Source organism: Pongo abelii, chromosome 12, assembly GCF_028885655.2.
Source record: "Pongo abelii isolate AG06213 chromosome 12, NHGRI_mPonAbe1-v2.0_pri, whole genome shotgun sequence".
Taxonomy (NCBI): domain Eukaryota; kingdom Metazoa; phylum Chordata; class Mammalia; order Primates; family Hominidae; genus Pongo; species Pongo abelii.
The window spans coordinates 25719622-25732790 of NC_071997.2; the positions used below are offsets into that span (position 1 = coordinate 25719622).

The following is a 13169-nucleotide window of genomic DNA, read 5'->3' on the forward strand; positions in this document are numbered from 1 at the left end:
AATGGAACCTCTGGCTACAGGAGATGCCTGGCTATGCCTGATATGTAAACAAACACAAGCAGTTGAGTTCAGGCCATGCATCTTCAAAGTGATGAAGAATATATGTAAATGCTTGTTTTTCTCCTCCATATTTCTCGTGTAGAGGTATATGAGAATTTAGCGTCAAGACTCTATACTGCAAACCCTGTCCTATGTTGCCTATATTCATAGTATAATATTTAATAAATACTCCCAAGGTTGTCATTGCTGGTCACATATTAGCTGACAAAGGCACACTGAAGGGACTTTGATTCTTACTGTCAAATGCAAAGATTGTTTTAAACTACTGAACACATACAATCTTAAACTATGTGATTATTATTTTCAATCATTTATGATAATTTTAATTCTAAAAGATTACTAAAAAAAATTGGTTGTAGGGTATCTGAAAACAAAAATAGAATGTACTCTATAAAGTACATGCACAGAATTTTTAAAAATGCAGGCATACAAATATTTAATGGCAGAGTGGTAATAACCTGAGACTTTTTAAAAATGGCAAAACAATATTTCAGCAATTTTTGGGAAAAAAAACCAAATATTTTCCCTAAGAAGTCTCTCTTGGCAACTTTCTTTTTAAGTAACAAAGCAGCAGCAACATTTTTAAATGTTCATAAAGCTTGCTTTCCATTAACAAGTTTATTAACGAAGAGTGGTCCTGAAACTTCAGGATAAAACTTTAGATAAAAATAGAATCACTAATTTTAACCTAAAACAGACATTAAAACACCCCTCCTTCCAATTTAAGAGTGTCATTTATACCTCCTACTTATAGTAAATAAATCCAATTAATTATAAGATTTGAAATGGAAAATCTGAAACATTTCAACATCATTTTCTTCTAATAAGATAACAGAAATTAACTTCAATGGATTTCCCCAAAAAGAGGAGAATAGAGTTTCTAAAAACTTAATTACAGCTGTGGTAAATGAATCTGGGTTTCCCAATCTCAGATCTCAATGCACTTAGTTTTAGTTGGTATTCTGTGAGATGGCTAGAATTTCTGATTTAAGTATGTAGTATGTATTTTTTTAAGGCAAGGCGAGTTTGAGTATGTATAAAGCATAGATATTAGCATGGTTACAAAGGCAATATGACTGACATACACATTCAGCTTTCTGAAGCAATACATTCCAAGCTACATACAATTTAATTTCATGTCCTATTCTAAGACTACATGCTTAACATTAAGCTTAGAAACATAATTGCTATAATACATTAAAAATACTTCATTTTCCAATATTGTAAAGTATATTTCCAAATACCTGGCATAAATTTTTTTGCACAAAAATTTAAAAGACATCCTACTAGGTAGCTATTACTACTGTGTTAAGTAATCATTTGAAGGAAGAATTCACAAGGAGAGCAGGTTATAAAACTAAGCATAATAATTATTGCATTTAACTAAAAAAAAATCAAGTAGTTCAGAATTACACTTGTTTTCTGTCTTAACAATGTGCATATTCACTTTATAGCTACTAGTTTGATAAATATACTAAAGATTGTATAAGATTTGTTTTTCTTGTTTTTGTTTTTCTTGGGTGGTAATTTTTCTTTTCTGTGTCCTTCCCCAACAGCAGTTGGAATTTTCTTTTGAATACAAAGTAAATTAATGTTTATACTGTTTTTTCACCTGAGTCATGTAAAAGGTGGCTCCTTTCATTTTAAAAAGTCATATTTAATTTTGGGGGGCCTTAATTAAAATTTAACATTTAACCACGTGTTTTTTTTTTTTGTAAACAGTCTACATGTCAACAAATGGATAAGGGTTAACAAAGGCAAATACTGACTTCATCTGTGTTTTAAACACGATTATATGAATTTTTCTTTTTTAATTAAAAAAATGACATAAAACCATTCATACAAGTCCTCTTCTCTCTCAACTGCTTTGAGATATAGCTTTAAATATGGGTAGATCAAGACAAGTAATGTTGGTAATCTCTTATCTTGCATAGAAAAGAAAAAATAAAGGAACTTACTTCCTTCCTAAGGTCTCAGCTAGTTTCTTAAGTCTTTTCTTCAGCTCCAATGGAAATTTCTCATAGCATTTCTTACAGACTGGCTTCATGTCGAACTCCACAAACTTATTCCTAAAGATAATAATTATAAAAAAAAAGAAATTAGTGGAAACATATTCAACAAAGATATATAAATGATGTGAAGTAATTGTACCGAACTAAACGAAGGCCACTAGGTGATGATATTATATTCATGTTAGTAAAAAACCATAATTCTAACCTCAATTCTTATTGTGATATATATATAAAAATTTAGTATCATTTGAAAAAAAAGTCCTTATAAATTTGTTCTATACATCCATCTGTGTAACATAGACTGTAGATTACATTTTTTTCAGTACTAAGTAAATAGGAAATCTAATGTAAATATAATTTACTTAAATACAGTCAATCACTTTTTTTTTTTTTGGAAACAGAGCCTCGACTGTCACCCAGGCTGGAGTGCAGTGATGATCACAGCTCGCTGCAGCCTCTAACTCCTGGACTCAAGCCATCCTTCCCACCTTAGCCTCCTGAACAGCTGGGACACAGGTGCATACTACTATGCCTGGCTAACTTAAAAATTTTTTTTTGTAGAGACAGGGTCCTGCCGTATTGCCTAGGATGGTAATCACATTTTAGAATACCTTAAAGATAAATTTATCTAAAGGAAAGAATCATATTTTTATAATGTGAATGATTTCTTTATTGGAGGCAACATGATCTTACTTAGTACTTTAAATTAGGTAGCCATGAGGTTTAATTAATTTTATTTTTTTTTTTTTTTTTTTTTTTTTTTTTTTTTTTTTTTTTTTTTTTTTTTTTTTTTAATTTCTGAAGTATTTATTGATCATTCTTGGGTGTTTCTCGGAGAGGGGGATATGGCAGGGTCATAGGATAATAGTGGAGAGAAGGTCAGGAGATAAACACATGAACAAAGGTCTCTGGTTTTCCTAGGCAGAGGACCCTGCGGCCTTCTGCAGTGTTTGTGCCCCTGAGTACTTGAGATTAGGGAGTGGTGACGACTCTTAAAGAGCATGCTGCCTTCAAGCATCTGTTTAACAAAGCACATCTTGCACCACCCTTAATCCATTTAACCCTGAGTTGACACAGCACATGTTTCAGAGAGCAGGGGGCTGGGGGAAAGGCCATAGATCAACAGCATCCCAAGGCAGAAGAATTTCTCCTAGTCAGAACAAAATGGAGTCTCCTATGCCCACCCCTTTCTACACAGACACAGCAACAATCTGATCTCTCCTTCCTTTCCCCACACTTCCTCCCCTTCTCTTCAACAAAACCGCCATCGTCCTCATGGCCCGCTCCCGATGGTCGCTGTCTCTTCGGAGCTGTTGGGTACACCTCCCAGACAGGGCAGCCGGGCAGAGGCGCTCCTCGCCTCCCAGACAGGGCGGCTGGGCAGAGGCGCCCCTCGCTTCCCAGACGGGGCCGCCTGGGCAGAGGCGCTCCTCTCCTCCCAGACGGGGCGGCCGGGCAGAGGCGCTCCTCACTTCCCCGACGGGGCCGCCCGGGCAGAGGCGCTCCTCGCTTCCCAGATGGGGCCGCCCGGGCAGAGGCGCTCCTCAGTTCCTCCCAGACCGGGTGGCAGCCGGGCAGAGGCGCTCCTCACCTCCCAGACGGGGCGGCCGGGCAGAGGCGCTCCTCACTTCCCAGAGGGGGCGGCCGGGCAGAGGCGCTCCTCACTTCCCAGACGGGGCGGCCGGGCAGAGACGCTCCTCACTTCCTCCCAGATGGGGTGGCGGCCAGGCAGAGGCGCTCCTCACCTCCCAGACAGGGCGGCCGGGCAGAGGCGCTCCTCACTTCCCAGACTGGGCGGCCGGGCAGAGGCGCTCCTCACCTCCTAGACGGGGCGACCAGGCAGAGGCGCTCCTCACTTCCCAGACGGTGTGGCGGCCGGGCAGAGGCGCTCCTCACTTCCCAGATGGGGCAGCCAGGCAGAGGCGCTCCTCACTTCCTCCCAGACGGGGTGGCGGCCAGGCAGAGGCGCTCCTCACTTCCCAGAGGGGGCGGCCGGGCAGAGGTGCTCCTCACTTCCTCCCAGACGGGGTGGCAGCCGGGCAGAGGCACTCCTCACCTCCCAGACGGGGCGGCCGGGCAGAGGTGCTCCTCATCTCCCAGACGGGGCGGCCGGGCAGAGGTGCTCCTCACTTCCTCCCAGACGGGGTGACGGCCGGGCAGAGGCACTCCTCACCTCCCAGACGGGGCGGCCGGGCAGAGGCGCTCCTCACCTCCCAGACGGAGTGGTCAGGCAGAGGCGCTCCTCACTTCCCATATGGGGTGGCGGCCGGGCAGAGGCGCTCCTCACTTCCCAGATGGGGCAGCCGGGCAGAGGTGCTCCTCACTTCCTCCCAGACGGGGTGGCAGCCGGGCAGAGGCGCTCCTCACCTCCCAGACGGGGTGGCCGGGCAGAGGCGCTCCTCCCTTCCCAGATGGAGTGGCCAGGCAGAGGCGCTCCTCACCTCCCAGAGTGGGCGGCCGGGCAGAGGTGCTCCTCACTTCCTCCCAGACGGGGTGGCGGCCAGGCAGAGGCGCTCCCCACCTCCCAGACGGGGCGGCCGGGCAGAGGCGCTCCTCACTTCCCAGACTGGGCGGCCGGGCAGAGGCGCTCCTCACTTCCCAGAGTGGGCGGCCGGGCAGAGGCGCTCCTCACTTCCCAGACGGGGCGGCCGGGCAGAGGCGCTCCTCACCTCCCAGACGGGGCGGCCGGGCAGAGGCACTCCTCACCTCCCAGAGTGGGCGGCCGGGCAGAGGCGCTCCTCACTTCCTCCCAGACGGGGTGGCGGCCGGGCAGAGACGCTCCTCACTTCCCAGAGTGGGCGGCCGGGCAGAGGCGCTCCTCACTTCCCATAGGGGGTGGCAGCCGGGCAGAGGCGCTCCTCACTTCCCAGATGGGGCAGCTGGGCAGAGGTGCTCCTCACTTCCTCCCAGACGGGGTGGCGGCCAGGCAGAGGCGCTCCTCACCTCCCAGACGGGGCGGCCGGGCAGAGGCACTCCTCACCTCCCAGACGGGACGGCTGGGCAGAGGCGCTCCTCACCTCCCAGAAGGGGCGGCTGGGCAGAGGCGCTCCTCACTTCCCATATGGGGTGGCAGCCGGGCAGAGGCGCTCCTCACTTCCCAGACGGGGTGGCGGCCAGGCAGAGGCGCTCCTCACTTCCCAGATAGGGCAACAGGGCAGAGGCGCTCCTCACTTCCTCCCAGACGGGGCGGCCGGGCAGAGGTGCTCCTCATCTCCCAGACGGGGCAGCCGGGCAGAGGCGCTCCTCACTTCCTCCCAGACGGGGTGGCAGCCGGGCAGAGGCGCTCCTCACATCCCAGACGATGGGCGGCCGGGCAGAGGCGCTCCTCACTTCCCAGATAGGGCGGCCGGGCAGAGGGGCTCCTCACATCCCAGACGATGGGCGGCCAGGCAGAGACGCTCCTCACTTCCTAGACGGGGTGGCGGTGGGGCAGAGGCTGTAATCTTAGCACTTTAAGAGGCCAAGGCAGGAGGCTGGTAGGTGGAGGTTGCAGAGAGCCGAGATCACACCACTGCACTCCAGCCTGAGCACCATTGAGCATTGAGTTAGCGAGACTCCGTCTGCAATCCCAGCACCTCGGGAGGCCGAGGCAGGCAGATCACTCGAGGCCAGGAGCTGGAGACCAGCCCGGTCAACACGGCGAAACCCCGTCTCCACCAAAAATACAAAAACCATTCAGGCGTGGCGGCACGCGCCTGCAATCCCAGGCACTCGGCAGGCCGAGGCAGGAGAGTCACAGGAGCCCGAGGCAGGGAGGTTGCAGCAAGCCGAGATCCCGGCAGTACAGTCCAGCTTCGGCAACAGAGGGAGACCGAAAAAAGAAGGAGAGGGAGACCGAAAAGAGGGAGAGGGAGAGGGAGAGGGAGAGGGAGAGGGAGAGGGAGAGGGAGAGGGAGAGGGAGAGGGAGAGGGAGAGGGAGAGGGAGAGGGAGAGGGAGAGGGAGAGGGAGAGGGAGAGGGAGAGGGAGAGGGAGAGGGAGAGGGAGAGGGAGAGGGAGAGGGAGAGGGAGAGGGAGAGGGGGGGTTTAATTAATTTTAAATTATAAGGGGTTATTTTGGTTATCTGACAGAAAGGTTGGAAGAAAGTTTTTAATCACTCTTAACATAAATGTAACCAGATCACCTGTGGTTGTATTGTAAGCTGTAGCTATTTGAAGAACTCAACTATTCTTTTGAAAAGCTAGAGGAATACACATTATTAATTTATTTTTAAAACAGTCCTGGAGAAGACAACTTTTCAGAGAGCCTCCTGACCATCTGTAATGCATTTCCAACAGGTAACCACAGGAGCTTATTACTGTTGAAATCCACAGTGTTTAATTTTGAATTGAGTAAATATACAACTTGGTAACTTGTTCACTGTCTGTGAAATTATATTCAGGTAGCATTTGTGAAATAAATCTAGTGGTATATTGCTATCTATGACAAAAATTATAAAATCTGCTGATATTTTTACTGCATTTAAACATTATATTAAACTAGACTTTGCTTCAAGATCATTTTAAAGGACAATGTTAGTAACAAAGGAAATTCCTAAACACATATTTAAAACGAAAAATCTTCTATTTTAAAACACCACACTGGGAATTATTTTACGGCTTTTCTCCCAAGGTCATCTTAGAGCAAAAGCTATTAAAACTGCCATTTTTTTGATAAAAGAAAAAAAAATTATTCCTGTTTTCAGACAGACTACCTTAGCAAGCTTTCCAGTTTTAATCTTTTTTATATTTTTTTTTTTTGAGACAGAGTCTCACTCTGTCACCCAGGGTGGAATGCAGTGGCACGATCTCGGCTCACCGCAACCTCCGCCTCTTAGGTTCAAGCGATTCTCCTGTCTCAGCCTCACGAGTAGCTGGGATTACAGGCACCCGCCACCATGCCTGGCTAATTTTTTTGTATTTTTAGTAGAGACGGGGTTTCACCATGTTGCCCAGGCTGATCTCAAGTGATCTGCTGCCTTGGCATCTCAAAGTGCTGGGATCACAGGCATGAGCCACCATGCCCGGCTTCATTGTTTTAATCTTACATTTACATTTAATTCCTCTTTATAGAAGGAAACATGTAAACTGAAACAAAATATTTTTAGAGCTCCAAACACAATGGTAACTATGAGGGAAAACTGGAACAATCATGCTAGTAATTCAAGAGAATTTCAAAGATTGAAATACTTCTCATAAAAATCAGGAATAAAAAAAGAGTTTGAAGACACTGAGGAAATGAATTCATAAACAGTAGCATATGGGTATTGTATGAATGCATATTTGAACATCACAGAAGAAGATGTCTTACGTAAATCAGATGGACTTTGCTTAGATATGAAACATGCTGAAAGATTTTTTTTTTTTTTGAGACAGAGTCTCACTCTGTTGCCCAAGCTGGAGTACAGTGGCAGTCATGGCTCACTGCAGCAGCCTCAGCCTCCTGAGTAGCTGGGACTACAGGTATGGGCCACCAGGCCTGGCTAATTTGTTTATTTTTTTTGACAGATGGGGTCTAGGCATGTTGTCCAGGCTGGTCTCAAAATCCTGGGCTCAGGCAATCCTTCCACTCTGGCGTCCTAAAGTGCTGGGATTATAGGCGTGAGCCACCATCCCTGGCCATGTTGAAATAATTTAATACATAACTTAGAATATATGCATTTTTAAAAATATCAAACAACTCTTATAATTTATCAATTAAATGATGTGGCAAGGAAACCAAAAATCAGGACTTTAAAAGCTACAGTTAATCAGACAAAAATTCTTTAAAACGTTTTCCAGGGTCTATTAAGAGATTAGAATTCTTCCCTTTAAATCCATTTAAAAAAAAAATGAAAGAAATGTATACCATATGGTGTTTAAAAAATGAGGTGAGTGAGTGAGTCTACAGAGTAAGTGAAGTACATGACCACAAAATTGTATTAAGTATGGGGTGTATTCATTTAATTTTTGAAATTTTAGCACTTATGCAAAAGGACCAATTCTACATAGGACAAATACTTGTATTTCAATCTCTGATGACTACAAATACATGCCCAAAAGTTGCAGGGGGGAGGAAAGCAAAAGACAGAAACAGAATAAAAACATATTCCAAAGGACTAACCAAAGGAGAAAGTAGTGAAAATGATGACACAGGGATAGAAAAGTTTACAAACAGACTGGCTTTTTCTTTTTCTGCTTGTCCTTATCCTTTGCTTCTCTCTCCCGTTTGGCAAGTCGCCTCTTAAATTCTTCTGGCATTTTCTCATAACAGTGTTTGCAGACTGGCTTTAGGTCAATTTCAACAAACTTATCCCTTTGAGTAGGATAAAGAAGGAATAGAAGAAAGAACAGGGAACAATTAAAGGAAGCACCTTTACTTTCAGAAGGCCTGAACAGAAAGAGGAAATAAGAAATCAAATAATTCTCTTTTTCTAAATTCTAGGATTTTTTTTTTGTGTCCCCCCAAAGTTTTCAGTCTTAGGATTCACACTGGACAAAACCATAGACTTACTTGAGTGTTAATTTAGTGTTGCAGGTAGAACAGGCAAAGCAGTTCACACACCAGGCCTTATTAAGAGCAGAGACCACTGGAGAAAGAGGAAAGAGATCTGGTCACATGGAAATACATCAGTATGGGGAGCAGGGCAGCTTAGAATTTCAACTCTAAAACAGAACTACGACTGTGTCTGTGGCACTTGGTGGAGGTTCTCAAGAACCTTTTTTTTTTTTTTAAATGAGACAGGGTCTTGCTCTGTAGCCCAGGCTGGAGTACAGTGGCACAATCTTGGCTCACTGTAGCCCCAACCTCCGAGGCTCAAGTGATCCTCCCACCTCAGCCTCCTGAGTAGCTGGGACTACAGGTACACGCCACTACACCTGGCTAATTTTTTTTTTGAGATGGAGTCTCGCTCTGTTGCCAGGCTGGAGTGCAGTGGCACAATCATGGCTCACTGCAACCTCCGCCTCCTGGGTTCAAGCGATTCTCCTGCCTCATTTTCCCGAGTAGCTGGGACTACAGGTGCGTGCCACCATGCCCAGCTAATTTTTGTATTTTTAGTAGAGATGGGATTTCACCATGTTGGCCAAGATGGTCTCGATCTCTTGATCTTGTGATCCGCCCGTCTTGGCCTCCCAAAGTGCTGGGATTACAGGCGTGAGCCACTGCGCCTGGCCTATACCTGGCTAATTTTTGTATTTTTTGTAGAGACATGGTCTTGCCATGTTTCCCAGGCCTGTCTTGAACTCCTGGGCTCAAGCAATCTGCCTGCCTCGGTCTCCCAAAATGCTGAGATTATAGGCATGAACCACCATGCCCAGCCAAGAACCTCTTTCTTGACAGCTTCTTTTCTTTTGTTTTTCAGACAGGGTCTCGCTCTGTTGTCCAGGCTGTATTGCAGTGGTGTGATCACAGCTCGAACTCCTGGGCTCAAGCAATCTTCTCATCTCGTTCTCCTGTGTAGCTGGGACCATAGGTGTGTGCTACCACATCTGGCTAATTTTTTATTTTTATTTTGTAGAGATGGAGGTCTTGCTATGTTGCCCAGGCTGGTATCGAACTCCTGGCCTCAAGAAATTCTCCTGTCTTGGCCTCCTTAAGTGCTGGGATTACAGGTGTAAGCCACCACACCCGGCCCTCAACCTTTATGTATACAGTTGTTGCTCAATATGTGCAGGATACTGTTTCTAGGATGCTGTGAGGATACCAAAATCTCAGACGCTGAAGTCCCTGATATAAAATGCATATAACCTATGTACACTGTCTTGTATACATTTATTTATTTATTTTTGAGATGAAGTTTTGCTCTTGTTGCCCAGGCTGGAGTGCAATGGTGTGATCTTGGCTCACAGCAACTTCCGCTTCCCGGGTTCAAGTGATTCTCCTGCCTCAGCCTCCCAAGTAGCTGGGATTATAGGCATGCACCACCACACCCAGCTAATTTTTTGTATTTTTAGTAGAGATGGGGTTTCACCATGTTGGCCAGACTGGTCTTGAACTCTTGACCTCAGTTGATCTGCCCGCCTCGGCCTCCCAAAGTGTTGGGATTACAGGCGTAAGCCGCTGCGCCTGGTCCTGTCTCGTATACTTTAGATCATCTCTAGGTTAATTATAATGCCTAGTACAATGTAAATGATATGTAAATAGTCATTATACTGTACTATTTGTATTGTTATTTTGTTATTTTTCTCTAAATATTTTTGATCCATAGTTGGTTGAATCCACGGATGTTTGGATCCAGCTCCTGGATACGGAGGGCTGACTTTAATCTTCCCCCGTCCTTAAGTATCCTGTGAAGTTATAAATGATGTGTGCCATGTCTTACACCAGCAACTGTGCCCCCTTGGCCTGGGCACATGTGGCAACTGTCCATGCATCACGTTGTTTAGGTGAGCTTGCTGTTTCTGTCCCTACTGCTGTTGGCCCAACAAGGAAATATGAACTAGGTAAATAATTTTCAAAAATCCAGACATTAACTTATTTGCCCCTGTAGGAGTCTTTTTTCCAGAGCTGATGATAACAAGACAGCTTCCTTTGAAGCTTCTTTCACCTGGCATCTATTTCACAGAGGAGGGAGGTAAGTTTTCTTTTCAATGGCACTAAAGATTGTTTTCTTGGATTGTTTTCACAAACTGCACATGAACAGTGTTCCAAAAGTATTTCCTGAATTAGGTGATGTCTGCAGGGAGCCATGAATCATGCTGAAAACAGGATTGTTCAAAACTTTGCCAGGAAGTCTCTAGCAGAATTGTGTTAGCGACTCTTAGCAAACACAGCTGCTTCCTTTCTGTTCCAATCAATCAGCCCAGCCTAATTACCACAGTATAAGGGTGGTAAGTCCTAGATATGCTTGCTGATAACTGCCAGCTTTTAGCATGAGCAGGTTAAAGTGCCTCTTCCTAACTACAATAGCAGATTAAACTGTTCCTAATAAACGTTGTTCTAGAGCTTCCTGAAACTGGACACAGAAACAGGTCTTAGGGTCCACCAGGGACTGTTCCCATGATTGCTGGCATACAACACTGCAGCAGTGGCTGAAAGTAGTGTCATAAATTAGTAACAAATCCAACTCTTTGATATTATCATCTTACTGCTACAGATTACTTGGAAAATACGCCGAAGACAGAGAAAAAGTAACTGATAACGATCACATTCCAAACCATAGCAATCACCAACCTGAATTTCCACATTACTCAAGTGTTTTTGTGTCAAAGTGGTACCAATCTAAAACTCACACAGATACTTACCATCACCTTCTATAACACGATTGCAGTGGAAGCAAACATCACCAAATAGCTGAAAATAAAAAAAGGTGGTCAAAGTTCAAGATGTGTTAGAATTTTTAGAACACTGAACATTTCAAAATAGCTGGCTATCTAAATTGAGGGTTTATCACTACTAGAGAAAATCATTAAAAGTTCTTTGACAAGTTTTTACTTCTTACAGTGAAAGTAATTCACTCTCATCAATTAAAAGAAAAACTTTCCAGATGACAGTTTGAACACCCAAATAAGTGATGCAAAATACAGAAATCTGTGAGTCCATATGGATAAGAAATAGACAAATGAATAAACCTACAGACGGGAGAGGAGGTGGGCTCTTGCTCAGGCAGAGCGCTGAGGACCGGACTATGGGTGGAGGGCATGGGGCTGGAGAAGCGTCGTCTGCAGCTGGCGCAGAGACAAGAATCCTCAAGGGGTGCTAAATCTAGGGCGGGTTGATGAGGAACAGGACATTTCCATGGTCATAAAATGACTGCCCACAGATTGCTTCTTTCTTACAAAGGAGGGAAGGAAATTGTAATTCACAGTGATGTTATCAGCCAGCACCATGCCTGGGGAGATCACCAGCGCAGGAGAGGTATAAAATGCTCCAGGGGCAAGGTTCTGAGAGGATGCCCTGCCACTGTATGGGGCCGCAACCTGCTGTGTATAACCTCATCTAAGCACAGAGAAGCACCAGGTGAACCCAAGTGGAAAGTAGTCTATTAAAATGGGGTAGGGGCCCTCTGCATCCCTCCAAAATGTCAATGTCATCAAAAATTTTAAAAGGCTCTGGAAACTTTCCAGATTTAAGAAGGCTAAAGAAACATCACAGCCCTAGGCTGGGTCCAGTCTGGGAGTGGAAAAAATGCTGTGAGGATATTATTGACTCAAGCGACAAAACTAGAATAAATGGGTTAAAGTACGGTATCAATATTGATAACTACAATTATGTTAGAGAGTCCCATATTCTTGGGAAATATAGGGGTAAAGGAGTATGATGAACTTATTGGCAAACGCTTTAGAAACAGCCATCATACTTGTATATAATATTTATGTAAGTATGTGTTTTACACAAGAAGACTGAGCGCGGGAAATGATAAAGCAAACTGTGGACTTGAATGAAAGGCATACAGGTATTCTTTGTATATTTTATAGTTAGCTTCTGAGTCTGAAATTATTTCCCAAATAAAAAGTTAAAAACAAATCTCTATTGAATAATGTACATCTTCCAAGAGATTTCCTTGTAGCTAAACTACTGATAAGCTTAGGTTCATAAAAGTCTATCTAGCATCCAGTGACTAAGGTCAATACCTGGTTATAGTGAGTTTCACAATATGCCAGGCCTTTCCTCTCATAATGGCGATGTCTGAGAAAGGGTTTCTCACACTTGGCACAAACAAAATGCTGGAAAAAAATTTCTATAGGTCATTTCTGAATTGCCATATTTTATATCTAATAAAGTAAACACCAAAGTTAACCTATTTTCAGAGAAGATGAAGGGAAGTTTGAGACAGTCATTTCATTTGGCCATAGGTGGCCCCATAATATAATACTGCTGCAGTTGTAATTCAGGTGTCTGTCTTTGAAGGTTACTTTAAGACATAGCCTATTATAATAGCCCAAAAAGAGAATAGAGGTGAGCATCTCAGTAGCACCTATAAAGAAGGAGCTGCTGCTGGATACAGACCATGGCACTTCCTGCTTCAAGAAGGCTTTAGGAGCAAAAGTGCACATCCTGTATCATTACTGAGACATTCATAAAAGCAGTGTACATTCTATATCCTTGGCTGTCAGCAAAGTCAATTGTCTTTAAAATGTCCATGTTTAATCTTTAGAGTCTCCTCATCTTGCCAGGACACCTGAATCATGAAGATTT

The 13169-nt window shown here is 44.5% G+C and overlaps 1 protein-coding gene across 1 annotated transcript in view; it reads right to left on the reverse strand.

The window, feature by feature from the left end:
* The window catches only part of LOC100432191 (LIM and senescent cell antigen-like-containing domain protein 1), a 67870-nt gene that overhangs the window by 33617 nt on the left and 21084 nt on the right, over nucleotides 1-13169 (reverse strand). The window contains 4 exon segments of the mRNA XM_054547163.2: nucleotides 2019-2129; nucleotides 8544-8619; nucleotides 11276-11324; nucleotides 12605-12697. Of these exon segments, the coding sequence (XP_054403138.1) occupies nucleotides 2019-2129; nucleotides 8544-8619; nucleotides 11276-11324; nucleotides 12605-12697 (329 nt within the window).